The sequence below is a fragment of the Ischnura elegans genome, chromosome 2 (assembly GCF_921293095.1).
Source record: "Ischnura elegans chromosome 2, ioIscEleg1.1, whole genome shotgun sequence".
NCBI classification, from domain to species: Eukaryota; Metazoa; Arthropoda; class Insecta; order Odonata; family Coenagrionidae; genus Ischnura; species Ischnura elegans.
In genome coordinates, this window is record NC_060247.1 from 102923418 (window position 1) to 102949047 (window position 25630).

The 25630-nt window shown below is 35.5% G+C and overlaps 1 protein-coding gene across 10 annotated transcripts in view; it reads right to left on the reverse strand.

The window, feature by feature from the left end:
• The window catches only part of LOC124154267 (potassium voltage-gated channel protein eag-like), a 599395-nt gene that overhangs the window by 71148 nt on the left and 502617 nt on the right, over window positions 1-25630 (reverse strand). For 6 of the 10 annotated variants that reach the window (XM_046527883.1, XM_046527885.1, XM_046527887.1 and 3 more), the window contains 2 exons: window positions 9891-10043; window positions 6167-6288 (listed from right to left, as the gene is read on the reverse strand). In XM_046527883.1, coding sequence (XP_046383839.1) covers window positions 6167-6288; window positions 9891-10043 — 275 coding nt within the window. The remainder of the gene's footprint in view (window positions 1-6166; window positions 6289-9890; window positions 10044-25630) is intronic. The other 4 variants (XM_046527890.1, XM_046527891.1, XM_046527888.1 and 1 more) reach the window with 1 other exon arrangement.

The following is a 25630-nucleotide window of genomic DNA, read 5'->3' on the forward strand; positions in this document are numbered from 1 at the left end:
CCTTAAAATAACGTCATTGAAACTATGATTCCGTGAGAAATAATGGGAAAACATCTGACACTTCCGCATTGCAGAGAAAGATTTCCACGCAGAAAAATGAAATTTTCATTGAAAATCATGGAAGTAATGATGAACAGCAGGCTTTTGTAAAATGAAAGGTAGAAACAAATTATAAAAAAGTGCCGCATCGAAGAATCTATGTCTATGGGACGGGAAGTTAACACTACAGCTACCACTCCAGGCCGATCGCCAATCAACAATTAGGCCCGTATTCTTAGTCGACTCTGTAGGGCCAACCGACCCTGGATACGTCATCAGCCCCTACATAAACTGATCTTGCGGCCAGTGGCGCCGACTCCATGGGGCCTGAGGGGGGACGCAGCCCATCTTTCTCAAGTGAGAAGAGGAGGGAAAGTGAGGAAAGGGCATAGAAACACTCACATTGAATAAATAAACTCGTCGAAGCTATCGAAGCACACACTTTGAATTTAACCTCTTCCCGGGGTAAGACCCCCGATATGGGCCCCCCCAGTATTTTTTATAAGTCGGCGCCCCTGATCTTGCCCTACATACGCCACATCAAGTCCTATATATAGCCGTTTCTGGAACTAAACGGGCCCTACTTACTGTCGGGTACCCGAACCAGCCCTACACCCTACAAAAACATGGCGGCCAAATTTCGTCGGCTGATCACTTCGATTAAAGAATCTACGTTACAATGGATATTAAGGGCGACGAGTTTACACGAATCATTTTTAAATGTACAGTAACACAGCAGAAATGTTATAATACTACCACATTATACCCAGCAAGTGATATAAATAATAAAATTGGCTGAAGTATAATAAGTACAATATAATTATATACATCACCTTTTTTCTTCGGATATACATTAATATTTTTCACGTTTGGTACTTGGTACGCTTTTGAGGAACCAATATCGTTTACGTACAACAAAAAAAAACATATTTTAATGCCGCTATTTGCCACCTAATAAACTTCACTACGGAAGGTAAAAGCGAATGACGAACCTTGATGATGCAACGTAAGTTTTCACGCCAATGATCATATTTGCCTCATATTTCCCACTATTTTGCACAAACAGCTTTTAAAGTAATTTAAAGACAATATGATTCTACTTTTGGCTCGGTATGAGAATAATTGTAACGATAATTAACGTATCAACACGACCTGGCGGACGACACCGATTGTTTATTTACCTTGAGCCGTTGCCTTAACGTTACGCCCGAAAATTAACGGACGTCTTTCCTCAGTTTCATAGTTAGGTCTTACTACGGTGGCTGGTGTTGGCTGGCGCTGTGCCATCATCTACGTCATTTCTGAGAACTTGACGATGGAATCACCCCACCACTTATGTAGGGTCGACTGAGAAACGCATGTAGGGGACTCATGATATGTAGGGTCGATTAAGAATACGGGCCTTAAGCTAGGTTACATGCCCGTGATGTAGTAGTGATGACGAGGTTATTTTATAGAGAGTGATTGACACCATAAACAAATTATCAGGGTGCGTTCAACCAAAAAACACGGATCAAGGACCGAAAAAAATGCGAGCTGTCTGAGTCCAGAACCGCCCTTTTCCATCAAGCTAACCAAAGCGATCACACCGACATTGCAATATTCAACAGCGCAGATCTCTCTTTTTTTTTTATCCCTCTATTTACCCATCACTTCCTTCTCCAGCCGGCGGAAATACCGCGCGCTAAATATTTATCAAAGCTGAAAGCGTACTTGATAGACAAATCTACGATTTATTCCTATTTTTTAAAAAACGTTTTTTCCCCTCTTACTGTTTGAGCGTGCGTCAGCCGAAAGAAAGTTTCGCTTTAAACAAACAAAAGGGTAAATTCGCATCAATGATTCCCTTGTCTCGACTCGTTTCCCCGCGGTTACATTTGATGAAAAAATAAACAGTTTACATCAAAATTGCATCGTCCTCTCTCCTAGCCGACTGTGTTTGTACGTTACAGCTTATTTTTTTTGCAAGAGAGAGGAAAAAAGCCCAGATGAAATGCATCCTATGATTTGAATAAAATAGATATGGCAATAAAAAAAGAATACTTCTCCTTTGTTCCTGGTAAAAGTTCAAGCCTCCTTTAATCCGCTAACGATCAGAGTTGATGAAAGAAAAGATTGATTTGGGCATTGGTTTGCTGTCCTCACCAGATATTTGTCACAGCAAGGGCATGAAATTAGAGGGATAGTAAATGAGAGAGAAGTTATCACTGAAATGTTGCCTTGAGGTACCACTGCTTGTCATATCAAATGAACTATTCCGAGCAGAATACTATAAAATTAGTATCAAAAGTAGTATTTTATCAGAAATTAGAAACAATATAATTCAAGGAAGACGATAATAAACTGTAAACATTGTAGCAGTAAGGAACACCGATCGACTTGAAAAATACAATCCCTTTTTATGATTCTTCATATACCAAATACATTTTTGTTAATTAATGTTCTTTAATAGGAAATCACTGAATTCCTAAGCATGTTTTATCAAATTCCTTGCAATGGCATTCAGTTGTTCATAACGAATTCTATCAAACGGTTAAGGGAATAGTCTAAGGGAAATTTTGAGACCTGACTAACATTCAATTCACATATAGTGAAGTAAATCTTTGAACAGTGAGGTTCAAAAAACTGCAGGGAAAGAACTGACTAACCAAATATAAATGTAATATGTTCAACTACGTCATGAACTAATTGATGTTATATAGTAGGAATGAAAAACATACAAACCAACCTGAACAATGCTGAGAGGAGCAATGGATAAGACAATAGGGAAGTGCACTAATTTTTTTTTATTGCTGAATTTGAAAGTTTAGCCTAAAAAAGAAACATTAGTATAGTCACTTTTATTTTCTGCTTCTGGGGTATGCACTTTAAAACGTTTTGAAAGTCGGAAAATTTCATGTTGCGCTGAAACACAGTGCCTCCATCTTGATTGAGATGTGACGTCACAAGGCAGTAGTCACCAGTGGAGTATCGCTGTATTCCGTCGCCTTCTTTAGCGCGGCGAGAGTTTCCGGGAATCGGTGGAGTTTGCTTCCTAAAAATGTCGTCTAGTACCGAAAACATGAATTCAAAATAGAATTATAAATGATTTTTTGTTCCAAATTTCATCTCGACGTCGAAACAAAAGCCTGGAGAAGATATTCATTCCCGTGCCTTAAGCACAAGCTATACGGAATAAATGGTTCAAGGCTGCTCCTGACTCTTACCTATTGATGATATTCTGTTTTGAAGATCATTTGAAGGTATTGTAAGATCAAATTGATATTTATATTATAATAATTTACTTAATAGGTACCTCAGTCACATCAGAAAGTGTGTTGAGTCAAAATATAGCATCTTCCGCGTAGACCTACGTAATTTATTAACTGAAAGTAGTTTGGTTAAAGAATTATGGCGCCACTGTTATTTTACACGACCGGGCAAAATGCGTACTTTGCCCATGATATGTGCATATATGATAACAAACGATTTTTGTTAAAGTTAATCTTTATTTGTTGAAATTAGTACATTTATAGGTGATACAGATATAAAGGTACACGGCAGGTCGCGCGGCGTAATTTGTACTCCACTGGTGACGGGTTCATCTTGCTGATCCAAAAAATTAGCTACAATACCTCGAACTTTGAAAACTCGCAATATAGGCAGTCAAAGTACATTGTAAGAATACATGAGACCATTATAGCCCAGAATGTACGTACAATGTCGAAATCCTTTGTTTTCAAAGATTGACGTATTTTATACGCCAGCGCGCCCGGTCCAGGGTTATCAACTTTTATTTCATCCTATTTGTTAGTTGAAATTATATTTCAGAATGGTTCTTTTAGCACTGCTACTGAGGTAAACTGGTAGGTACTGAGTACAAGGTACTGAGGTATGTACTGAGTAAGTAAACTCCCTTTGGAGTGATGTGAATTACAAGTGTTCGAGATATATGGCATTTCATATTCGCTTTGTGTTCTTATTAATTATGCCTGTACGCATATTGTTGCTTGCCGCGAGCCTTTAATGGTATGTGCTCTTGCAAGAGTGGTTTTCATTTTTAATGTGGAAGTTGGTCAGTATAAGCAAAGAAAAAATTAACATTTTAGCGCATACCAACCCTTGTAGTCATCGTATCTCTGCGTTTGTAATGACACTGCTAAAATACCTAAACGCCATAATGATGATAAAAAAATTGTCTCATGTCAATGATTGCTGCAATTATAATTAATGATAAACTTGATGCCGTATGATCACAATTAAGACAACAAAAAATAATGCCATGACCCAGTCCACGGTCCTTCGGGTGAGATCTATCCTTTGAATCGTGCACTCTACCACTACCCCAACCGACCCAATGATAACATTTTGGATTTATATATATAACTTGTAAAAAGTAACGCATGAAAATTAATTAATTACAGCCTAACTAACGCCCTAATTGAGAAAGATGCAGCAAGGTACGCGGTCTCCCCTTGTAAGCCCTAACGCCTCGCATTTCTATGGAACGTTGAACCTGTCCTCCTTATTCAGTAACCATAAATACATCAAAGTTTGGTATACCATTTATAAATCGTTGGAATTTTCCTTCTCCCAACCAAGATTATCTTTTCTTGAACCCATCCTGGACAGCGAACCATTGCAACACCCAGCCAGCTCGGGTATAAGGCTAACATCCCATGATTCTAGTTGCGAAGGACGAACGTTCCGGCCGGCGTGAATACATACGCAACAAATAAGTCTTGCAGTAAACCTCTGAAATAGGTTTATTAGCTTGACTCGGTTCTTACAAAAAAAGTTTTGGCATGATAAACGGCATTGTGTCAAAATATACCCAGCGAAAAATAAATGCCATCATGCATTTATTAAAGATTCAATGTGCTATTCGTACCACTCTTTCCAAACTTGAAGTTGACACGTAAATGAATATTAATATATTACGCAATGATGAAGTCATTTACTCAAAAGAGAAGCAGCCACATATATATTCTGAAGATATTTTATGACAGCAAAAAACGGGTACCCTCAAATTCTGTAATGTTTCTATGCAATAATAGTGGTAGAACTAAAAGGTGTAGAAGCTGCCTTCTGCTACTGCCTTGTGACGTCACGGCCAATATTCAACATGGACACCCGTTTTCGCGGCCTTTGAATTTTTCCATATTTCAGACGGTCATCTCGAATGAAGTATTCACTATTAGGATTTAAACTGTGGTTTTACGACATTATGTTATTCTGAACTCTAATTTAAAAAATGTGTTTGGTGCATTTGAAACACTAGTGCACTTCCCTATTAATGCCATTATGGTTTATCTGGACGAAATCCATTCTTAATATTATTATTATAGTATTCTACCATTTAAGGTAGGTTTCCATGGAGTACTAATATGCTTTACCGAATTTCATGGACTAAATTCGCAGAAAATGTACAAAATTCACCTTCAAAATTTAAATCTTTTTCAGAAGTAACACCAATATTTTGCAGAAATTGTCCGAATTTCACCATCATAAGACACACCTTTTTCAAGAACTAAATATTTTGAAAAGAGAAATGTTCATATTCTAAAAGTCCACCTATATATTTGAAATGTTCCCAATCGTATTTACTTAATAAACTTTAACTATTATACTAAACATTGTAATATTCAAGATAAAAATTGGCTTCTTCCATATTAACGCATGGAAAACTAAAATAAAAATTGCACTGTACGGTACAGAGCCTGTAGTGATGTGCGTGAAAATCAATAGGATTATTACTCATATTGCCAATATTTTATAGACAGTTTTCCATTCCATTTTACAATTTTCATACTAGCCTCCCTACCTAACACCTCACTATCCATTTTTCAGAAGAAAAAAATAAAACCACGCTGAAATTTCGTCTCCAGAAATATCATGCAATAGTAAAACAAAGAGTAACCATGGTTAATTCAATTAAAACGGAGGGAAAAATCCTTGAACAAAACACAACAAAACACACTGTTGTGTTTTGCACAAGGATTCTAGCGTAGTTGGAGACGTTTTAGTTGACCCAGTGTTGCCATTTAACCGAGTTTGGTCATCAGCATGCATCCCGCAGAATCTTATAGCAGGTACCAGACTACACTAAAACCAGGAGAAGGTCTTTGAACAGCAAGTTTGTACTCACATGGGCAAGATGGGATTGGCGGCTTGTGTCCTTTATGTTTGGTAAGTGCGACGAGAACTGAGACACCAGGACAGATCGACTCCTGGTCACAGACCGCGCCAACTTCGCAAATTTGCTCAGCCCTGTGGGAGATATTCAATTGAAAATGGGAGTTAGTCATGTTGTGTTAAGTTCCAGGCATGGATCGTGCGGTAGATAGCTAACAAGCCAAGCAATAGTAGAGGGGATCCTTTGTAAGTCAGGCGTATCTACGGTGAAAAGACATTGAGATGGTTTTCTAAAGAATATGTCCTCTCTGAAGTCATAAATGAAAAAAATGCAAAGATTCCTCTTGATTCTTCTTTTTTTTTTTAAAGATGACTCCTAAACGATGAAACTCATTTTAAATCCTTTAACGCAACTAATGCATTGCGACGCCAAATAAATTAATACGAAAAAATGTTCAGGATTATGATTCTACTTGAAATAATCTACAGATTTTCTACCGGAATAAGTTCTAATTTCTACATCACATGCCAAACTAAAGTAGATACTGCAAGGCAGGAAAATAGAACTAGGAGGAGGAAATAGCACTAGGCCATGTCAAACTTTGCATCAATCTAATGCACTATTCAACATCAGCAATATCACAATTCACTAACAGCAATATATCGGCAGCGGAATTTAGATATCTAAAAAATTTATTAGTATCAAGAAAAATTTCAAGAAAACTATTAGATTAAAAATTATTGGATCTTAAAATTTTGCATAAAATATTTAAAGGCATGGCAAGATCAGAGAAAATTATATTATCACCATGATATATTAAAATGTCAGTGTATTAAAGGCTTGAACAGTATATTTGACAAAAAATGCATTGCCTCAAAAAATGGAACGATTAACGTGTGACTAAGTTTGAGTCAGTGATTTTTAATGCTTCAACTTATGCTTCAAAGATAAAGACAATGAAATACCTACAGAAAGTATGTAGTGCAATTGCTTTTGAAACTGGCTACTCTACACGTCTAAGGTTATAGTAGTCGAGAATACACACAGACCTAGTGGATGGATGATTTGAGGGAATTAATGCGGTCTAGTTAGAGGAAATGAATAGCCAAGGAAAGGAATGGTTACTTAGTTTTACGGAATACTATCACCAGCAATTTAATCAGAGGTATTTATAAATAGATTTGCGCAGAAAGAAGATATTTTGTGGACCCCGTTCAAAAGTTGGTGGATTTAAAACAAAATGAATGTATTTGATCGTATACGAAATATATAACGACGGCCGAATCTGCTCACAGGGAATCAGCTGGAACAGGGAATGACTGATCACCAATAGAGGTCTGTGCCCTCAGTGAAGGCCATAAAGTCCCCAATGGGAAGACCTCTCACCTCCTAACCTCAAAGTATTTTTATGACGAGTCATTAGGAGTTTCATAAGCGCTCTCAGTAAATCGGAGTTATTTCAATGAATGAATGAAAGGTTTGCATGAATTTTGCTTAGACAAAAATCAAATGGACGATTTTGAATTCTTGAATAAAGCTTAGCATTTAAAGAATTCGGTGAAAAACTAAGAAAAAGAAAAATAAAGAGTTCCGTGATTGGACTATCCCATTTAATTAACTAGATTTGAAATCAATTAAAGCTTAAATAAAATATGTATGTATTGAGATACGCTCGTGCAAATATATTTATTACTAAGACATAGCAGAAAATTTACATTATTTTCAACCACATAAAGGATAAATAGGACAAAAAATTTATCGATTAATTTGTAAGAAGAAAATATCCTTTGTTTCACATTGTAGGAGAGTCCTATCATTACATCGCTTCCAATCTAAAATTCTCGTCAAAGGGCCAAGCTAGCGTGAGAATTTTAAAGTTGAAAAGAGAATTGCAGACTTACCGCAAAATTACTCTTTGACACGAACTAGCTAAAGGATTGCGACATTTTCTTAGACGCAAAAACAGAAATTAATAATAAAACTGGTTGATGTGAGCTGATCAATGGAAGAGATCTTATTTAACGATATAGGTACCTGAAATGTTCTACCCAAGTCAAGCGATATACGAGTTTTTAAAACTGCGGTTTTCACACGCTTCATGAAAAATGGTCTACTTAAGAGTTATTTTGCGGAAATCATCTACACTCAGAATAAATCGGAATTTTAAGAATAAAAGTCTTTCATCGATAAATCGAAAACATTCAAATTCTTAGGAAACAATTTGACGAAAGGAATTGAAATTAAAACAATTATTTAAAACCTTCTTTAAAATAATTCAAACAATTAATCTTTTCAACTCATAATTTGTATGCATTATCATACGCAATTGATTGAGAACGTGAAAATATCGTGCAATGTATCTAATCAATAGTGGCAATTGCAATTGTTTAAGTCTTTGAAGCCGATCTTAAAAATTATTTAAAAATTCGTTCTTTATGTTCATGATGATTGGAGGGTTGAAAAGGTAACCATTCCTTTTTTGGCAGACGAAGCATGATAATGATTCGTGGAAGTCATATTAAATATCCCCAGCGATTTCCAGACTTGGCCTAAAATAGCTATTTCAGGGCTGAATATATCGACCTTCAACTTTTAAAAATTGATTTTTTTTGGGCTAGGTCACAATGAAAACAGAGTCACTCCACACTAAAGTTAAGGAAAGTACTATCTTCTATTCTCAGCGTTGGTAGAACAGAAAAAACAGACTATAAGGTCGGCAACAAAATGCGAACACCAGCTAAATAAGTGATTCCATTCAGTTTTATTAGGATTTGCACTATATGTAAATAATCGATTTGGGAAGCAGGGTCGCGTTTTTTGTCTCTGACTTCCTTTATATTTGTTTTCTGTTATTCCAGCACAAAGGATAGACAGCAGTGCTTTCCAAAATTTTGGTGCACAACTTTGGCTCCGAGTTGATGGTTCACAAGAGCTTCCGGTGCCCACGACGAATTCATCGCCAGCCAAACAAACGGGAAACTTGAAAGTGATATGCGTAAAATGGCGTAAAAATGAACCTTAATCGATCATTCATTTATATTTTTTTTACCAAATCACCTTTGAATTTAGTTATTAGCAAAGGGCTGAGGGAGTGACAGATGATAAAAAGCATAGTGCAGATTAAGAAGATCCGTATAATCTTTTAATTAAAATGGAGTTGTTCACAGACTAAGAGAGTTTAGGAAGAAAAATCTGTGTTCTCCCTTCGGATGGGATTTGAAACGTCTAAAAACAAAATCGCTAATGAAACACTTCTTGGGAAATTTTTGTGTAGCCTGATTTAGAGATAATGATACCGAATACCCAGCTTATATTGATGTAATTGCTTATGCAAACAACGTTCATTATAATTAAAATTTGCTTGTTGATTTACAAATCTTTTTTGAAAATGGTGTACGTAAAAAGATATATTATATACATAGAAAGTAAATATTCAGAACTGGCAAGTAAATCAGAGAAAATATATACCATAGAGTGGAAGTAATGATGTAATTGAAAGTGCATATTTTTTATAGTTTTTTTTTTTTACGTCGCACCAATGGTGTAGAGTTAGTGCGTTTTCATTGTGACCCAGCCTACTAGAGAACAAATCCCTCAAAAAGTAGATTTTATGCGTAACAAGAGAGGACATATTGTTGATCTCGAACTCGCTCGAGAGACTACGATGATATGATATGTAGGTTAACAAGCTTAAGTAGGTATCATGATTGATTTTGAGTCGAATTGCTGATTTCACCTGAGGAGCCGGACAACGCACCTCCCTTCGAGTCGTCGGTCTCGATCGGCTGCTTGAGGGCCGTGATGTCCCGGAAGGTGAGGAGGAACAGGACCACCAGGTCCCGCTCGTTCTTGATCGGCGATATCTGCAGCAGCAGCCATAGTGGCGTCTCTGCAAGAGGACACGGGTGAGAGGAAAATACAGCCATTAGACAGGTGCAATATTGATACATCGGAACATGCAGAAAAAATACACACATAAAATCGTAAAAAAATATGTATCCGAAATCCAGTGTTGGTAAGTAATTGAGTAAAAGTAACCTAATTACTTATAATTATAACTTTAGCAGCAATTTGTACATGTGACGATTAATTTTTCAGTAATTTGTACTTGTTACGGCTACTTTTACAGTAATTAGTACTTTTAGAGATTAATTTTTCAGTAATTTGTACTGGTTACGGTTACTTTTGCAGTAAATTTTACTTGTAATGATTACTTTTGCAGTAGTTATTACTTTTAGTGATTACTTTTTCGGTAATTTGTACTTGTAACGTTTAATTTTGCAGCAATTTGTTCTTGCAGCGATCAATTTTGCAGTAATTTGTACTTGTAAAGATTACTTTTTACGAAACGCTCTTTAAACTTGTAATTTACTCCTTGAGATGATGGAAGAATCGTTAATTTCATTGTAATCGTTCCTCGCTCTTCATCGACGATTACTTTACGGATTTCACTGAATCGCCTACGCCTTCAGATAACTTTGAATCCTGGAGTACCGTACTTTACTTGTTTAATCCAGCCATCTGCATGTTTTAGCTTACTTATGGTGGGTACAAAATATGACGCCACTTATTGCTGCAGCAGTTATAATTGTTATGTATTGCAAGTGAAACTGCAACTTCAGAAATTTATTTGACTCAATTATTCCATATTTTTACTGCACTATTCGACCAGTTGTCAGCTGGTCTCTACATTGGATAATCTCACAAGAAATAATGATAATTGTTACTGCAATTTTACTGATTATTTTTTAAAATCAATAATTTTTACTCTTAAATGATTAGTTTTTTTTTTTACGAACTAACTGTAATTGAGTTACTTTTTCTCAGTACTTTTACCAACACTTTCGTGATATCTCGAAACCCAATTTGCAGTACGTGTCAGTCACAAAAACTCAGGATTAGAATATTTTGAGAATTTCATATTCATTAGGAAAATATTTAAATTCAGTTTCATTTAGATTGTTTAATAAATTTTAAGCTTTAAATATTGAAAACTATTTTCAATTTTTTTTCAATTTTCTGAAAAAACTACTGGTAATACTAGTGACAGGAAGTATATTAGTGTCTAAGTATTTAGAAGTATTTAATTTGACTCAATAGTAATCATATAAGCATATGAAATTTTAGAAAATATGATTTGATCATACAGAAGAGTATTAAATTTGAAACTTTCAAAAAGTATAAAACAGTCACTTCAAAAATCAAAATAGCTGTGACACTGTTGACGTTGGAAAAAAGAGATGATATCAATATTTGGTGATGGATGCACAATTTCTATGGATATATTGGTACAATAATGAGGCAGTGGATTCATCATTGTAACAAAGTGTGAATTCTCTCAGTAGTTCTACAGTTGTATGCAATCATTGTGATTTATAAATATTGGCCACCACGCTAAGAATTCACATCAAAACAACTATGTGAGGTGGTTTTCACATTGAATTTCTAACTGTTAACTATTGGCCAATAATGTGCTTCTGACTGCTATTGATTTCATGTAAATGCAGGTAAACACTTATAAACTATTCTATTGCTTTTTCCTATACAGTTCTAAGATGCTCTATGCATATCATGGATGATAGTTTTTCTGACCTAAAGGGAATGTATCTGGTATAAAGAAAAATAACTATAAAGGTCCAACGATTTAACAATTAGCTAAATGTTACTAACTTAATTATAAGAGAATATCCCTAACAGAAACTTCATCAAAAATGTATGTAATAAAATTGATCTTCCTAATTTGCTACAGATAATATCTTAATGTCACATTAGATAGGTATTACGCGTGATTTCTAGATCTAAATTTTGTAGCTCTATAATAACACTAGTATGCACATCTCGTCTTCGATGATTAAAATAATAATAGAAATGGTCAATATTTAAAAAAATCAGGAATTACATTAGTCAAATAGTGATTTTATTATCTTCATAAAATCAAATGGCTAGGAGTAATTTAGAGATTAAAAAATATTCAACTTCCGCGTTAAACTAATTTAAATGCGAATTCCTTATCGTGCTATCTATAAACCCTCACCTTCTCCAATCACCGATAAATAAGTGGAGAAAACCGAAAAAAACATGACTGAGAAGAGTGATTGATATATCATCAGAGGTAGATTCCTCTTATAATTTACCAGGCAAAAATTCATGATAATTTGAGTCTCTTAAGCTGAAAACCAAACGATATCTTCATAAACATCACAGTGACTGTTTTTTTATGTGTCTCCAAAATATTTTCTTTTAGCACCCTCAATCGTACAAAACTAACCGCATATGGAATGATTGAGCCTAAATGGAAAAAGTACACTTCAAAGGATCTAATAAAACTTAATTAAAATTTTAAGAAAAATTTACACCTTATTTTTAAGAAAATTTCACACTTGAGAGCCTAATATCAACACATTCCCTGCCTAATAATTTTAAAATAAAGGTAAACGTAGTATGAATACCTTATTCATGTTACCCCAAGTTTGAAATTGTCTCAAAATCAGGTGCATAATCAAATATAGCTTAATTTTATGCTCTGACGTGTACCTCTTTGTAGATAAAAGAAATATTTACTCCCAATCTGAGGGAATTTGGATTACGGATAAAAATATTTTTATGATCCACCGTAATGACTGGATGCCATTTATTTTTCCTCTCACACTTTTCCATCCCTAAGGCGAAGGAAAGAAGTGCACCTTTAGGCTACAGCTGAGAGGGGGCACGTCCGCTGTCAAATGCCCCGGGTTCAAGAGGACCGTGGGTGGGGACTTCCCTCTACATCACCGGACCTCGAGGACCTCACGTTCCCCTGTAACCTTCCGCAAACAGCAAAAAAAAAAACCCTCTTACCGCCAAAAACAGCTCTATTCCTCCTCTCTTCCCCCTCCAGCAAAGAACCCGAAAAATCCCTGGCATTCCAGAAATAATATATTTTTCCACCCTCCGCCACCTTCTCCTCTTCACAGCTGACAAAAGCGTCGGAGACGAAAAAAAAGTGACGCGAGAAGTGAAAGGTGGTGGTGACAATCCCGACGGCCAAAGGACCAAATATTTTTTCATTCCACATTTACCTCCAGAAACCTTTCCATACCCAATATAACCTTCCCCAGTACTCGATACCGACGTCATATCCTCATCAAATTTATCGCTAACAACGGACCTCGCAAACCACCATGTCAATGAAAACCACCCAATAAATATTTCCCCCTCAAAAATAATTCAAAAGATCGGTGACACGGCGCTATACTCCAGTTTATACCGAAAATTATACGAAGGGAATTTCGCCGGCAAAGAAAGTATTGCGAAAAAAGCCCATCAAATCGCACCTCATCGATTGCCATTTCAAGAGTCTGGGATTTTCACAGTACATTTGGGAGAAATACGTTAGAAAATCCAGTATTTTTTAAAGTTTCTTATAAGCGTGCTTGTCCGTACGAAGGCAAACGAAAATAAAATTAAGTATACCTTAAATATTAATTCTACTTTGATTATGGACGTATAAACGGCGATAAAAATGAAACAGAGGCAATTCACCGTAAGAAATTTTAATAGAGTTTAAGAAGTTTTAATATAGTTTTACAGAGTAAGTACAGTTTTTCAGAATATTTATTGAAGTATGTCAAAATTTGATTGTAGTAAAAAATTCGTACGCTGCATGAAATCAGCTGATAAAACTACTTAAAACTTAAACGTCTGTATGTCTGGTTAAACCAAAAATCCTATTCCCAGAATAATTATAATAGACGCTATAGTATCAATGCAATCTTGTTCTTATTTCTCATGGAGGAATCTTACAGAGGAATTATTTATTCACATATTTTAAAGTAAAGGTACACGTGTAATGAATTTGTCTTGTAGTGCGTGATATCGGTAGCACTTCGCATACGATTGTGGATACAATTTCAGTGGAGATTTTTTTAAACTTTCTACGTGAATTATTTGCTGCGGAAGAAAGACAACTTGTATTTTCTTTTTAATGGTAGGCTGTGGTGAAGCTATGGGAGGGAGGGGGGGGGATGAAGATAATTAAAAAATTTATTTAAAAATATTGTCTTGTTTTGAAATTTAATAACTGAATCTGCTTAAAGCTAATTTTTTGTGCTAAAATTATGTGCATGAGCAATTACTCCTGCTAATGGAGGGTATACTGTTCATCCAGTTCCTGCTCCTCTTTCTACTAAACTTCTTGCTAAAAGTAAAGTTAACGAGGGAGGTAAAAGTCAAAATCTTATATTATTTAATCGGGGGAAAGCTATATCTGGTGCTCCTAATATTAATGGTACCAATCAATTTCCAAATCCACCAATTATGATTGGTATTACTATAAAAAAAATTATGACAAAGGCGTGTGCGGTTACTACTACATTATAAATTTGGTCATCTCCAATTAGAGATCCAGGTTGTCCTAGTTCAACTCGAATTAATATTCTTAAAGCAGTCCCTACTATTCCTTGTATTTAAATTAAATACAAGGAATTAAAATTGTATACAATGTATTAAAATTAAATATTCCCAGATTTGCCATTTTTCAAAAATTTTCTCTCAAAATTAAGAGAACTTCGATTCTTTCATTTATTGCGATGGGGAAACTGCGGATCAACATGAAACAGGATAAGGTAGAAATTTCCCTGCGATTATACTTCCCTCTGTTATGACAGATTGAGGCTTTTGATGAAATTTCCGATTCGATGCGTTACTTGCGAAAGGAAACATTGGAAGAGAAAATAAAAGAAAAAACTTCGAACAAACTTGGATCAGGGAAAAAGAGTGAGCACTTCAAGCTGCAAGCTAGAATCGAGCTTTGATTCACTAGCGGGACTCCTGATAGCAGTTAAATAAAGTTAGCGGTCGACGTTGCGAAGTTAAGCCCTTCTCCACGAAGCATGAGAGTAGAGCCACACACAGGCTAACAAGAGTTTCCTTTGAACGGTAAATGAAGTCAAAAGTACGCAAACATGGACCAGATGGAGAGACGAACGTCTCTTTCGATGTAGATTGATAACGAAGCTACGTGACCTTCTAGATAGTAATAGAGAGGTGAAATTGTAAATGACCACTCAATACGTGAAAAAAGCACCCAAGGTATCAAAATTATATAAAATACTCTTCTTGATTTAGTTAACTTACTAGAAACAAATATTTTCAGATTTAGCAAAAAGAATAATTTCAATACCTACATGAATGACGGACTATTTTAGCTTATAATATAGCTATTTTAATGCAGTAATTGATTAATATTACTTCAAATCAAACATTATAATTAGTATCGACCTATAATTCCGTGTAAATAAATCAAATGAACGTGTCATAACTTAAATTAGCTTCAATTTGACCAAAAAATAAATACTTTTAGCATTTAAACCGAAACAACTTATTGCCTCCGTACATATTGCCTCATGGAATTGCGCTATAGATCTTCCTGATTCAAGGAATAGCAATGGACTTAGCAGTGGTGTGCCTTTATGAAGTCACCTTTTACGAGTAATTTTTCAGCGGCCACACTACAAACCAACGATATATAACGTGGATAAAAATCATAATAAGTGATAATAATTAATCACATTCAATGTTCACGTTTGCCAAAATGTGATGAATTTGGTACTTATATGAATTAAATATAAAATAATAGAAATATGATATAATACGCATAATTAAGGCGATTTTAAGTTTCTTGGTCATCATAAGATACGCATGATGTCGATATGGTTCCTGAAGGGTTGATTAGAGTTAGATGAGAATTACAGTGGTCAAATTGGCACCCAATAAGCATTGAAATAAATGATTAATTTTATTAACACCATGATATTATTCCACCAAGTTCCTCATGACTCAATTGTCCATAGATACTGGAAATGCAAATAATTGGAATTTAAGAACGAATATAAGGAAATAGCGCGAGCGTATTGCGATCGAAAAACAATTTTAAAAATAACAAAGACTGAAACACGTATGAGTGTTTTGGTCCACCAAAACCGATTTTTATTCATTATATGAGTCAATTAAGAAATGATTTGCTTAAAGAATACACGTATTAATTTAGCAATGTGAAAGCATATGTTCATCGAATAATAATTAGGATCTCAAAATAGATACATTTTATAGAAGTATAACAAGATTACAAAAATAAGTCACCTCAGACACTTTATATACACCTTTTAATCAATATTGTAAGATAAACTAATAACAAAGAATCTCCCTAATCAGCTATAATGTGAGCAAGCTTTCGATAGCTTCTAAAATAATTGGTTACGAGAAATAGGACAATTAAATTCACCGCTTACCGTCAAAAACAAATTTTTGTTGCCCATTGCACACTTTGGACACCTTCAAAAATTAGTGTCAGAAATATATTTATCGTGTTTTAGCAATTAATTCAAAAGTTTCCTCTAAGGGACCAAACATTATTCAACAATATTGCTAGAGCACACAGAATATTTAAATTAAATTGATATCAAATCCTTTCAAATAAAATTTAAAAAATACCCCAATAATCGAAATTGGGTCATTAATATTATGTTTATTTTTATAAATATAAAATATATCGTTAGTTTGCAACTTTTGACGATGAAAAAATAACATTATGGTTACGAGTGTTACGACAACAACACGTTTGAAATTTTATCTCAGGTTTATAAAAATTAAAAAGGTTTAATTGCAGTTTATTAAGACATGCAATTTATTTTACTGCCTTTATAAGACAGAATTCCAAATTTAGTGAGTGCGTACATTTATGGAGTGAAAATATGTGTGAAAAGATAAAGGATTTAATTTTTGCTTGCTTGATGGGATTTTTCAAATGTAGTTGTTAGGGAATTGGGGAAGTTATTTGTTCGTAAATTCATTGATAATATATATATATATATATATATATTCAACAGAATCGACAAAAAAGGGTTTTTCCGAAAAATCCTTGGAAATAGAGAAAAATACAAGCTTTCAAGTTATACCCAAATACAAATGAACTTGAGAAATCATTTCCTGCCTAACGCAGAGGAGTTTCGTCAGCCTAGGAAGATTGCAGGGGGAGGGGTATGCCGATTGCATTCTCATTGCTTTGATGTCAAAACCTTTTTACCTCTTCCGGCAAGAGTTGAATAATGGTCAAATTCGTGTCGTCATTTGAAGACTTTGGGCACCGAATAGGAAAAAAATGCTAGATGGAGCATCGTCAAAGCAAATTGAAATCGCCCATTCATATAACTGCCATCCGAATACCATCAAAGGAAATCGCATAGGAATTAATTTCAGTTTCTGGTATAACGCCTCAATTTGAAAGCAGAAAAACAAATTTATTTTTTACGTGTTTCAAAATATAATCGGAACTATTGCTTCAGTATGTTATGGTTTCCTACAATTGATAACCTATTCATCTGTGGGGAATTAACTTGAACTATGAACTTTTGTTTACAGCATCAAATTTATGATAATTGCATGAATTTAATTCTAAATCAAATGCTGGAAAAATATTATTAGGATACTCTATTTTTCTGTGTCGAGATACTTATTATAATCCGTTTCTCTGAGACATTGATACTTCTAGGACGAATTGAGAAATTAAAATGTAGCCACCGCCGGTAACTATTCAACTTTTTGTACACATAACAATTTCGTCATTTGAATAATAAAGGAAAAAATATAGCCTGCAGACCACACATCGGCTTCTGACATGAATCAATTTTACTTAGCAGTCGGTTTTCATCACTAAAAATGATTACTCCTAGCACTATAGTGATGCCTTGCATACGAAAAATTAATCTTACCAAATGACATCACCATACGAAACCTCGATTTTGTTTAAGTTTTTTCAGGTATGCAGAAGAACCTCATTTGAAATTAATTACATACTTCTTTGCGGAATATTTTCCTTATTTTTCATTGCTAAAAATGATGAATATTAAATACTTTCGCGTAAATTAAATCTATGTAGTTGCAGCTCGTTTGCTGTTTTACTATAAATTAGTTAACATCTTAGATTATTAAAAATTCATTCTAGTAATCGTAGAATTTGCCTATTAAGCCGACAATATCATTTTCTCTTCATTTAAGACACTTTATATTCCACCCTTTCCCAGCAAACAATGTTTACAGAGCGTTCTCCGGTTCAAAAACGTGAAGAATTGACTAATTTAGTGACAGGGTATCAATGCTATTACCATTAAATAATTCCCTTTAGTTTACAACACACACACAATGATTTTGGAAACCCGTGAATTTCTTGCGTTCATACTTATCCAGTCGTCGAATTATGTATGCCTGTGCCATGAATTTCAAGATCATCAAATCAAATGTGTAATTGCATGATTTTCGAAAGTTTTACTTTTTTAATCAAAGCACTATTGGTATTTCAAGGTGTAAAATTTAAGATATCTACTGCATTGAAAAACTGAAATTCGAGGTTCATTCAACGTCTCATGCCCTTTCAAAATATGCAGCACCATACGAACCGATTAGGAAAGGAAGGCGAAATCCCAAGACCATGAAAGTTCCATCTTCTACGGGAGCTACTTCTGTTAGCTTATTCCGCAGTGGCCCCGTGAACATATATTATCTAGTACTCTTTACGATTCCGTTCTTTGCATACCTTCTAGGATACACGCACCCCAAAAATGACATGAAATTGACTCTGTAATTAGTGAATTTAAAGACTGATGCACGTATATTCATGGAGAGTTAGCAATTGTATCTTATAACCTCGAGTATTTATAGAGCACGTTATATGTTGTTGACAAGATAGTATCCTCTCAAGGGTCTATGAAGATGGAAGAGGCGTGGTGTCAAAATGGTCTTTCACGTTTTTGAGTGCCATTATTTTTCTAGTGTCTAGCTTCATGATTCAATTCTAAGTAATGCAAATGAAATATGATGATTTACTTTTCAGGATTTCGAGGACGAAAATTGAGGAATCTGCCCGCACCTGTTCCTTTCTCAGTATCGACTGGGATTTTAGGCTTAGCAGGCGTTGTAAAACAAGGTTTCGCCTCTGTTTTATCCTTTCTGATGAGTTTCCATAAAAGGAGGAAGTAAACATAACCCCGAAAGAATTTAAAAAAGCAGTATAACAATAGTGCATCGGAACGCAATAATGCTAAAAAAACACTAAATGGATATTGTTTCCCACATTTTTTTAAACCTTGCCTTGTGAACAAAATGTTGTTGTCCTAGGGACAACGCTGAGAAGCGTCAACATATTAGAAGCCACGTTTATGTTAGAACTATTGTAGTTACTAACTCCAAGCTAATGAAAAAATATAACATTAAAAAATTTAACGAGACACATCGTTTGTAAAATTCAGAAAATATGATTTATATATAACTGATTTTAATTAACTTGTTAGTCATTCTTTACGCTCATAATCCCTCATTTTTAAAAATATATGGATACAAGCTTAAAACGAATAGATTGGTAAAAATAAATTGAAAAACAAATCTAAAAGCTTAATATTCACGCAAAATTATATGATGCCTGAAACGCTTTTTTACTAGTTTGAATATAAAAAAATTGTTGCGAGCATGAAAAAATAAAATAGTGTCGAGGAGTAAAGGAAATTACTCGGCAAAAAATGTTTTTTGCACTCAGAACGTAGAAAATAGATCAAATTAAAAATACCGTAATTGCAAAAAAAAATCTGCTGTACTGGGTTGAGTTTGTTAAAGAAAATCCTTTTGCCGTCCGCTGAGGTGGAACTTTTTAGCGGATGACTTGACTGTAACTTCATTTCATGCATCGGCAGGTTGTTAGTATTCACCCGGAATCATTGGCCTAGTCCAACGTTCTTTTCACAACTTTGTGTTAAATACGGGAATATGTGATGCGGGCATGTGCAATAATTCTTAATGCCACGGCATTGTACACTTTTTCATGGTGGACTTACTATCGCCGCAAAAAAGGCAGAACGCTGAACTTAAAACATTTGTATGAAATTCTGCCGAAGGTCTACAGGGTCTTGCAATACATTGTTTCACTCATTGTTTATTCTACTACAACATTATATCATTAAAAATTGTTTAAACGTAAACGTTTAGCTTCTACGATCGAAAGAGTGAAGAAGAACACGCGAAAAACTATGAGAACAGCGAAACGGTCGTCTTACTCATCTCGTCACGGGAAAAATATTTAATGGATGCATTTCATTATATTTTTTATAGAGAGAAAGACGCATTTGCATCACAAATAGCTTTTTAAAGTTGAAATTTTTCCATTATTTGATTTTTTTCCGAAAGATAGATTTCAATTTTCGAGTTGTAGAAAAGTAAACGAACATCAGAGGTGTGCTATATGAAAAAAAATTCCAAACTTTTCATACAAGGAAATGTGGAAAAATGTTCCTCTTACTTAAAATACACTACACAGACGAAAATTGTCCCTCGACAGTGCACGCTACCAAAATGGCAACATAAAATACTCATTAATCATACGAGAAAACTAACTGTCGATCCCAAATCGCCCTAAGGGAAGCATTGAAATGAAAATTACGCGGTATGTGTAATTAGGATATCATTATTATGTACTGTAAATCGCCGATAGATCTAAATAAACGCCTCAAAACTCAGTGCTAAATCAGAAGCATGAGGGATATTGTTAAAAATCGAAAAAAGTTAAAGGCAATAATACCGTTGCAAACACTTGGCTAAGTGATAAAGGCAGGTTACTCTGGAAGTCACAGAGAAATACTATTGCCACGAAATACAAGCAGCATCGTACAAAAAAATATTGATGAATATGCATGCCTATTGTTGCATTTTCCGGAGTCCGCTCGAAAATTTCCAAACCGCTAAAATAAAACTGCGCCTGATGCAAAAATGCAAAAAAAAACATGATAACCACGAAAATGGGAAATGTCGTTTTTACGCTCCGCCAGCAACATTCGAGGCTGGGTTCTTGATAGCTACGGTAGTTTCCGTTCACTCCACTGGCGGCGTCCGTTCGACCTGTGCCCCTCTTCTGCTTTCCCAAGGGGACAAGTCTATACCCCCAGGGGTGGACTTTGGATATGCGGCGCGCGGGAGAATCAGCTGTGGTAGCATTCGGGAGGGAAACGAAGTCGCAGGAGGGAAAGCAGCAGCAATGGTCTAGAGAGAGGAATACAAATAGAGAGAGTGGCATGGGAAGTGCCTGAATTAAGTACGAGGTGAATGGTCGAGTTGCAGCGCATTCTCGCGGGAGTTGCAGTAATAACGATGCCACCACCACAGCAAACATGTTTCAGAAATGGGGGATAAAAATAGAGATCTATTTATTGTCTTCTTAAAAATTGGAAACTGAATTCCAGCTTTGAAGGATCCGAGGTTTTCCCGGCGAATAGACTGGAGGAAGAGTTCTCTGGTTTCCAGCCGGGTCCAAGGGTTTTTCAGCACCGACGTTTCGAAGACGATGGCAGACTTATCCTTCGAAACGTCGGTGCTGAAAAGTCCTTGGACCCTGATGGAAACCCGAGAACTCTTCCTCCATTGAATTCAAGTCAGTTCAAAACGGTCGATAGAATGTATTTAGCGGCGTGAATGTCTAAAAGTTCACCCGTGATGAAGAAAATAATAATATCATGTTAAAAATATTTTTTCCAAAACTTTTTTCAAGGCAACAAATTCGTGGAGAAGTCGGCTTAGCGGCCTAATGGAGAATACGGATCAGCAATTTAGTTAACATTACATGTAATAATACTAGGAAGAAAATTCTTCCCACCTGTTTTCACTAGAAATCCGCCAGAAATTGGCTGAGTTGTCAGGTTTAATACGCGAATGAACGAACATATGATAGAATGCGGTCGTAAAGTACTCGCGAAAGTTTTCCCGGTGCAAAACCTCACGAAAGCCATAGTTTGAATGAAAATATAGCAAGGTAACTCTGTATCAATTTTCGAATATTTCTTTCAAATAACATCCGCGTAACAGAGCTGCAACAAAAAGTTTCAAGCAATAGTAAGATCCTACTTGATGATTTTGGGGTACAGTAAACAAGTAATCATTTGTAGGTATAAAATTGTGGTCTTGTATTGATCTATCTATCATGTTCTATCTGTATCTATCATATGGATACAGAACATAGAGATAATTTGTTACCTTTCAGTTGTAATAACTGTCAACAAAACTACGCAGTTCGTTCCCTTATGAAGTCAGTTATGCTATTCAATTCTTAAACTATAACCCATAAAAAATTCTTAAATTCTTAAACTTTAGATCCGTATGAATTCAGTTAAATCTTTTCATTTTTTGCTTTCACAAAATATCTTAACCTAATAGTCTTATCGCAAATATTTCAGTGTTTAATTCTTTAAATCTAATACCAACCACATATCTTTGGTTGCAGTTTATTTATAATCCAAATTATAAGCATGAAATTGTATATTCAGTTTAAAGTAAATTAAATTTCATAAAATGTTCATAACTTAACAGTAAACTTAAAATCTACCCTAAATCGCCAAAGTGATGTACCTTTGCCTGGAGCAAAGCGTTTTGCAAGGCAACATATTCGTGGTGAAGACGGCTTAGCGGCCTAATGGAGAAGACAGATTAGCGATGTAGTGCACATTCCACGTAAAATCCTAGAAAGAAAATTATTTCCACCTGTTTCCACTAGAACCACACGCACCCAGTATTATGAAGCAAGCAGAGCAGTATCTTGTCTATTAGGGGCGCAGCTTAGACTCAATCTCTTCCGGCCCGAAAGCACCTCTTATTTAACTATGGGCATCTCAGTCATTTATGACCAGATTAAATACTCTTATTCCCCTTGTAAGGTCTCAAAATAATTCAGTTACAAAGAAATTGGTCAAACCAATTCAGGTGGCTCTTGGAAGAATAAATGAAACATACAAGGAAAAGCAGCCACGGAATCCTTTTATTTCAAGTCCAGTAAATAATCAAGGTTTTCAACTGAACAAAACAAAATAATAGATTTATGAAGTAAAGTGGTCCTATAAAAAGTACGCCAATTTATTTATGCAATAGTTGATGTCGTCATTGAACTGCAAAGCGTAGAAAGGATTTCATTCCGACTCATATTCAATTATTGGAAGGGAAATGAAGGAGGAAAAAAAAAGACCGGAGAAAATATATTCCGGGCGAACTGTGGTTAAATTGAACTCGGCTCCGTGTTGCTTTCTTAAAGTCCGTGAACACCTCAGAATTTCACCAGGGTTGCGTCAAGGGTGACCCATTTTTCTCTCAGTCTTATCTTCCCCAACTAATGAACGCCAATTCTTCTCGTGATCCGCTCCTTTTCTTATCGTGCCACGCCGAAATAATAAAACGCGTCGCTCAAGCAAAATGAAAGAGGTCTCGCTAATTATCTAATAAAAAGTTTTACTTCCAGGGTACGACGCCGCCGAATTAAACGCAAGATTCAAGTGAAAAAAAGAAAATAAGGAAGGGATTGGAAACAATTTTGACTCGGGTGAAACCATTTTGGATTGCCTTTAATACCGCAAACGTAAAGCTTGCATTAAAAAATGAGGATAAACATTCTGAGGATATTTATTATTCTGCCGGTTTTGAGGACACTGAAGGATGATTACGTAACCATAAGGCTAGCGTAATTATGCATCCACAATTTCATTTATTAGAGCTCTTTAATTTGGACCCTTTTCCATTACTTATTTTCTCATCTTCTCAATTAAATGCACACTTGATTATAAGCTCCTTCATTGTTTACCTAATTATTATCCGTCTCATCTATATCGTATAAATATCTGGTGGACGCGTATCTTGTATTTTGCGTGAATTTTATTTTTATTCTTCATATAGAATAACTATCCAAATTTCAGCAGCTCGCCGATCGAAAAACCAAGCCATATGTTATAATTCGATGAAACTGTGCGATTAAATTACTCCCTTTTCCATTTGACTGGAGAAGAAAACTGGATCACCATTGATCAGTGAAAATTATAAGTACTCAAACAATTAATAAAATTAAATAATCCTTATCTGAGATTCCTTAATTTACAGATAAAATTTAATAAGAGCGTTTTGATTTATTTTATTTTTTTGAAAATACTGAATTATATACATCCCGCTATCATTTTGGCACCCGTTAATGAGCAAGTTGCATTCAATCTGGCGTCCGAGTGTAATTTGGCGGCCGTATACCGGACGCCGGATTACAAACGTGTAAAAATCGCTGGAATCGACTAATTACATCACGTAGACCCTATTTCCGAAAATTAGTATGGACGCCAATTTGTTAGCAATATGTGCAAATTTCGTATATTATTAGTTCGGCATAATTCCGGGCCGAGCGGCGCTGACCGCGGTGAATACCGTGCCCCCGAATATCTCCGCACAGTCTTAGCAGTAAGTGGCGTCCACTGCTTGGCAACACCGCTCTGCCTGGTTCTGCTATGAATTTCTCTTGCCCTTTTTGTTTGATTTTTTTGAAGTGAAGTTTTGATCCCTCGGCTGACTGCGCGTCAGCCGAATGCGCGTCATCCCGCGCTACCGCTCCAGTTTTTACTTGGTCCAAAGTCAGTTAAAAGGACTTGCGCTCTGGTAACTTCAATAAGAACATTACTGCTATCACAGTATTTTAATTGGCACTTAAATAATTCTTAGGGGGGATTTGAGTAAAATAAATAAGGATTAGTGTATCAGGAAAGCGTTTTTTCCGTATTAATATTTTGCGCAAAAAATCAAGAGAAATAATGAACGCGACTGATTTTACTATCGCCTGAGAGTATAATTGGATACCTATGTTCTTAATCATATAACCACTAGCATATTTTCTTGATTACAATAAATTAAAAGAAGGCCTAATGGCTGAGGGAGGAGGCACGGAAGGAGAGACTCACGTCCCAGCATGTCGTATGAATCGAAGAACTAACGCAATATTCTTGGGAACGCAAAATAAGAGCGATTATCAGACGAAGAGAAGGCAGGAAGCTTGAAAAAATAAATGAAAGTCAAAGAGAAAGGAAGGGGGCAGGGGAGGAGTGACTCATGATTTTGAAGTTTCCGTATGTCGTATGCATCGAAAAAGCAACGCTATATTCGTGGGAACGTGAAATATGAGCGGTTCGCAGACTAAGGGAAGGCAGGACGATTGAAAAATAAAAGAAGGCCTAAGAGCAGAGGGAGGGGGCAGTAGAGGAGAGACTCGAGAGCTCGGGGTTTCTGTAGGTCATATGCGTTGAAAAACAAACGCTATATTCGTGGGAACGTGAAATATGAGCGCTTCCCAGACGAAAGGAAAACAGGACGATTAAAAAAAAAATGAAGCCAAAAAGCGAGGGAAGGTGGCAGAGGAGGAGTGACTCGGGATCTCAAATCTATTTTTGTTTCGTTGGAAGGGGGCAGAGCGGGAGGACGTAGGGAAAAATGTGGGTGCGTGAAAGGGGTTCCCTTAGACTGGTACAAAATATTTATTTTATTTTATGCAATGGTTTTGAGGTTTATTGGGTTTTTCATGTCCATTTTGTACAAGTACCTACGCATAATACTCACGTGTTTTGAGTGTAAAAGCAAATTGGGTGAATATCAATTTAAAAATTAATGAGATAC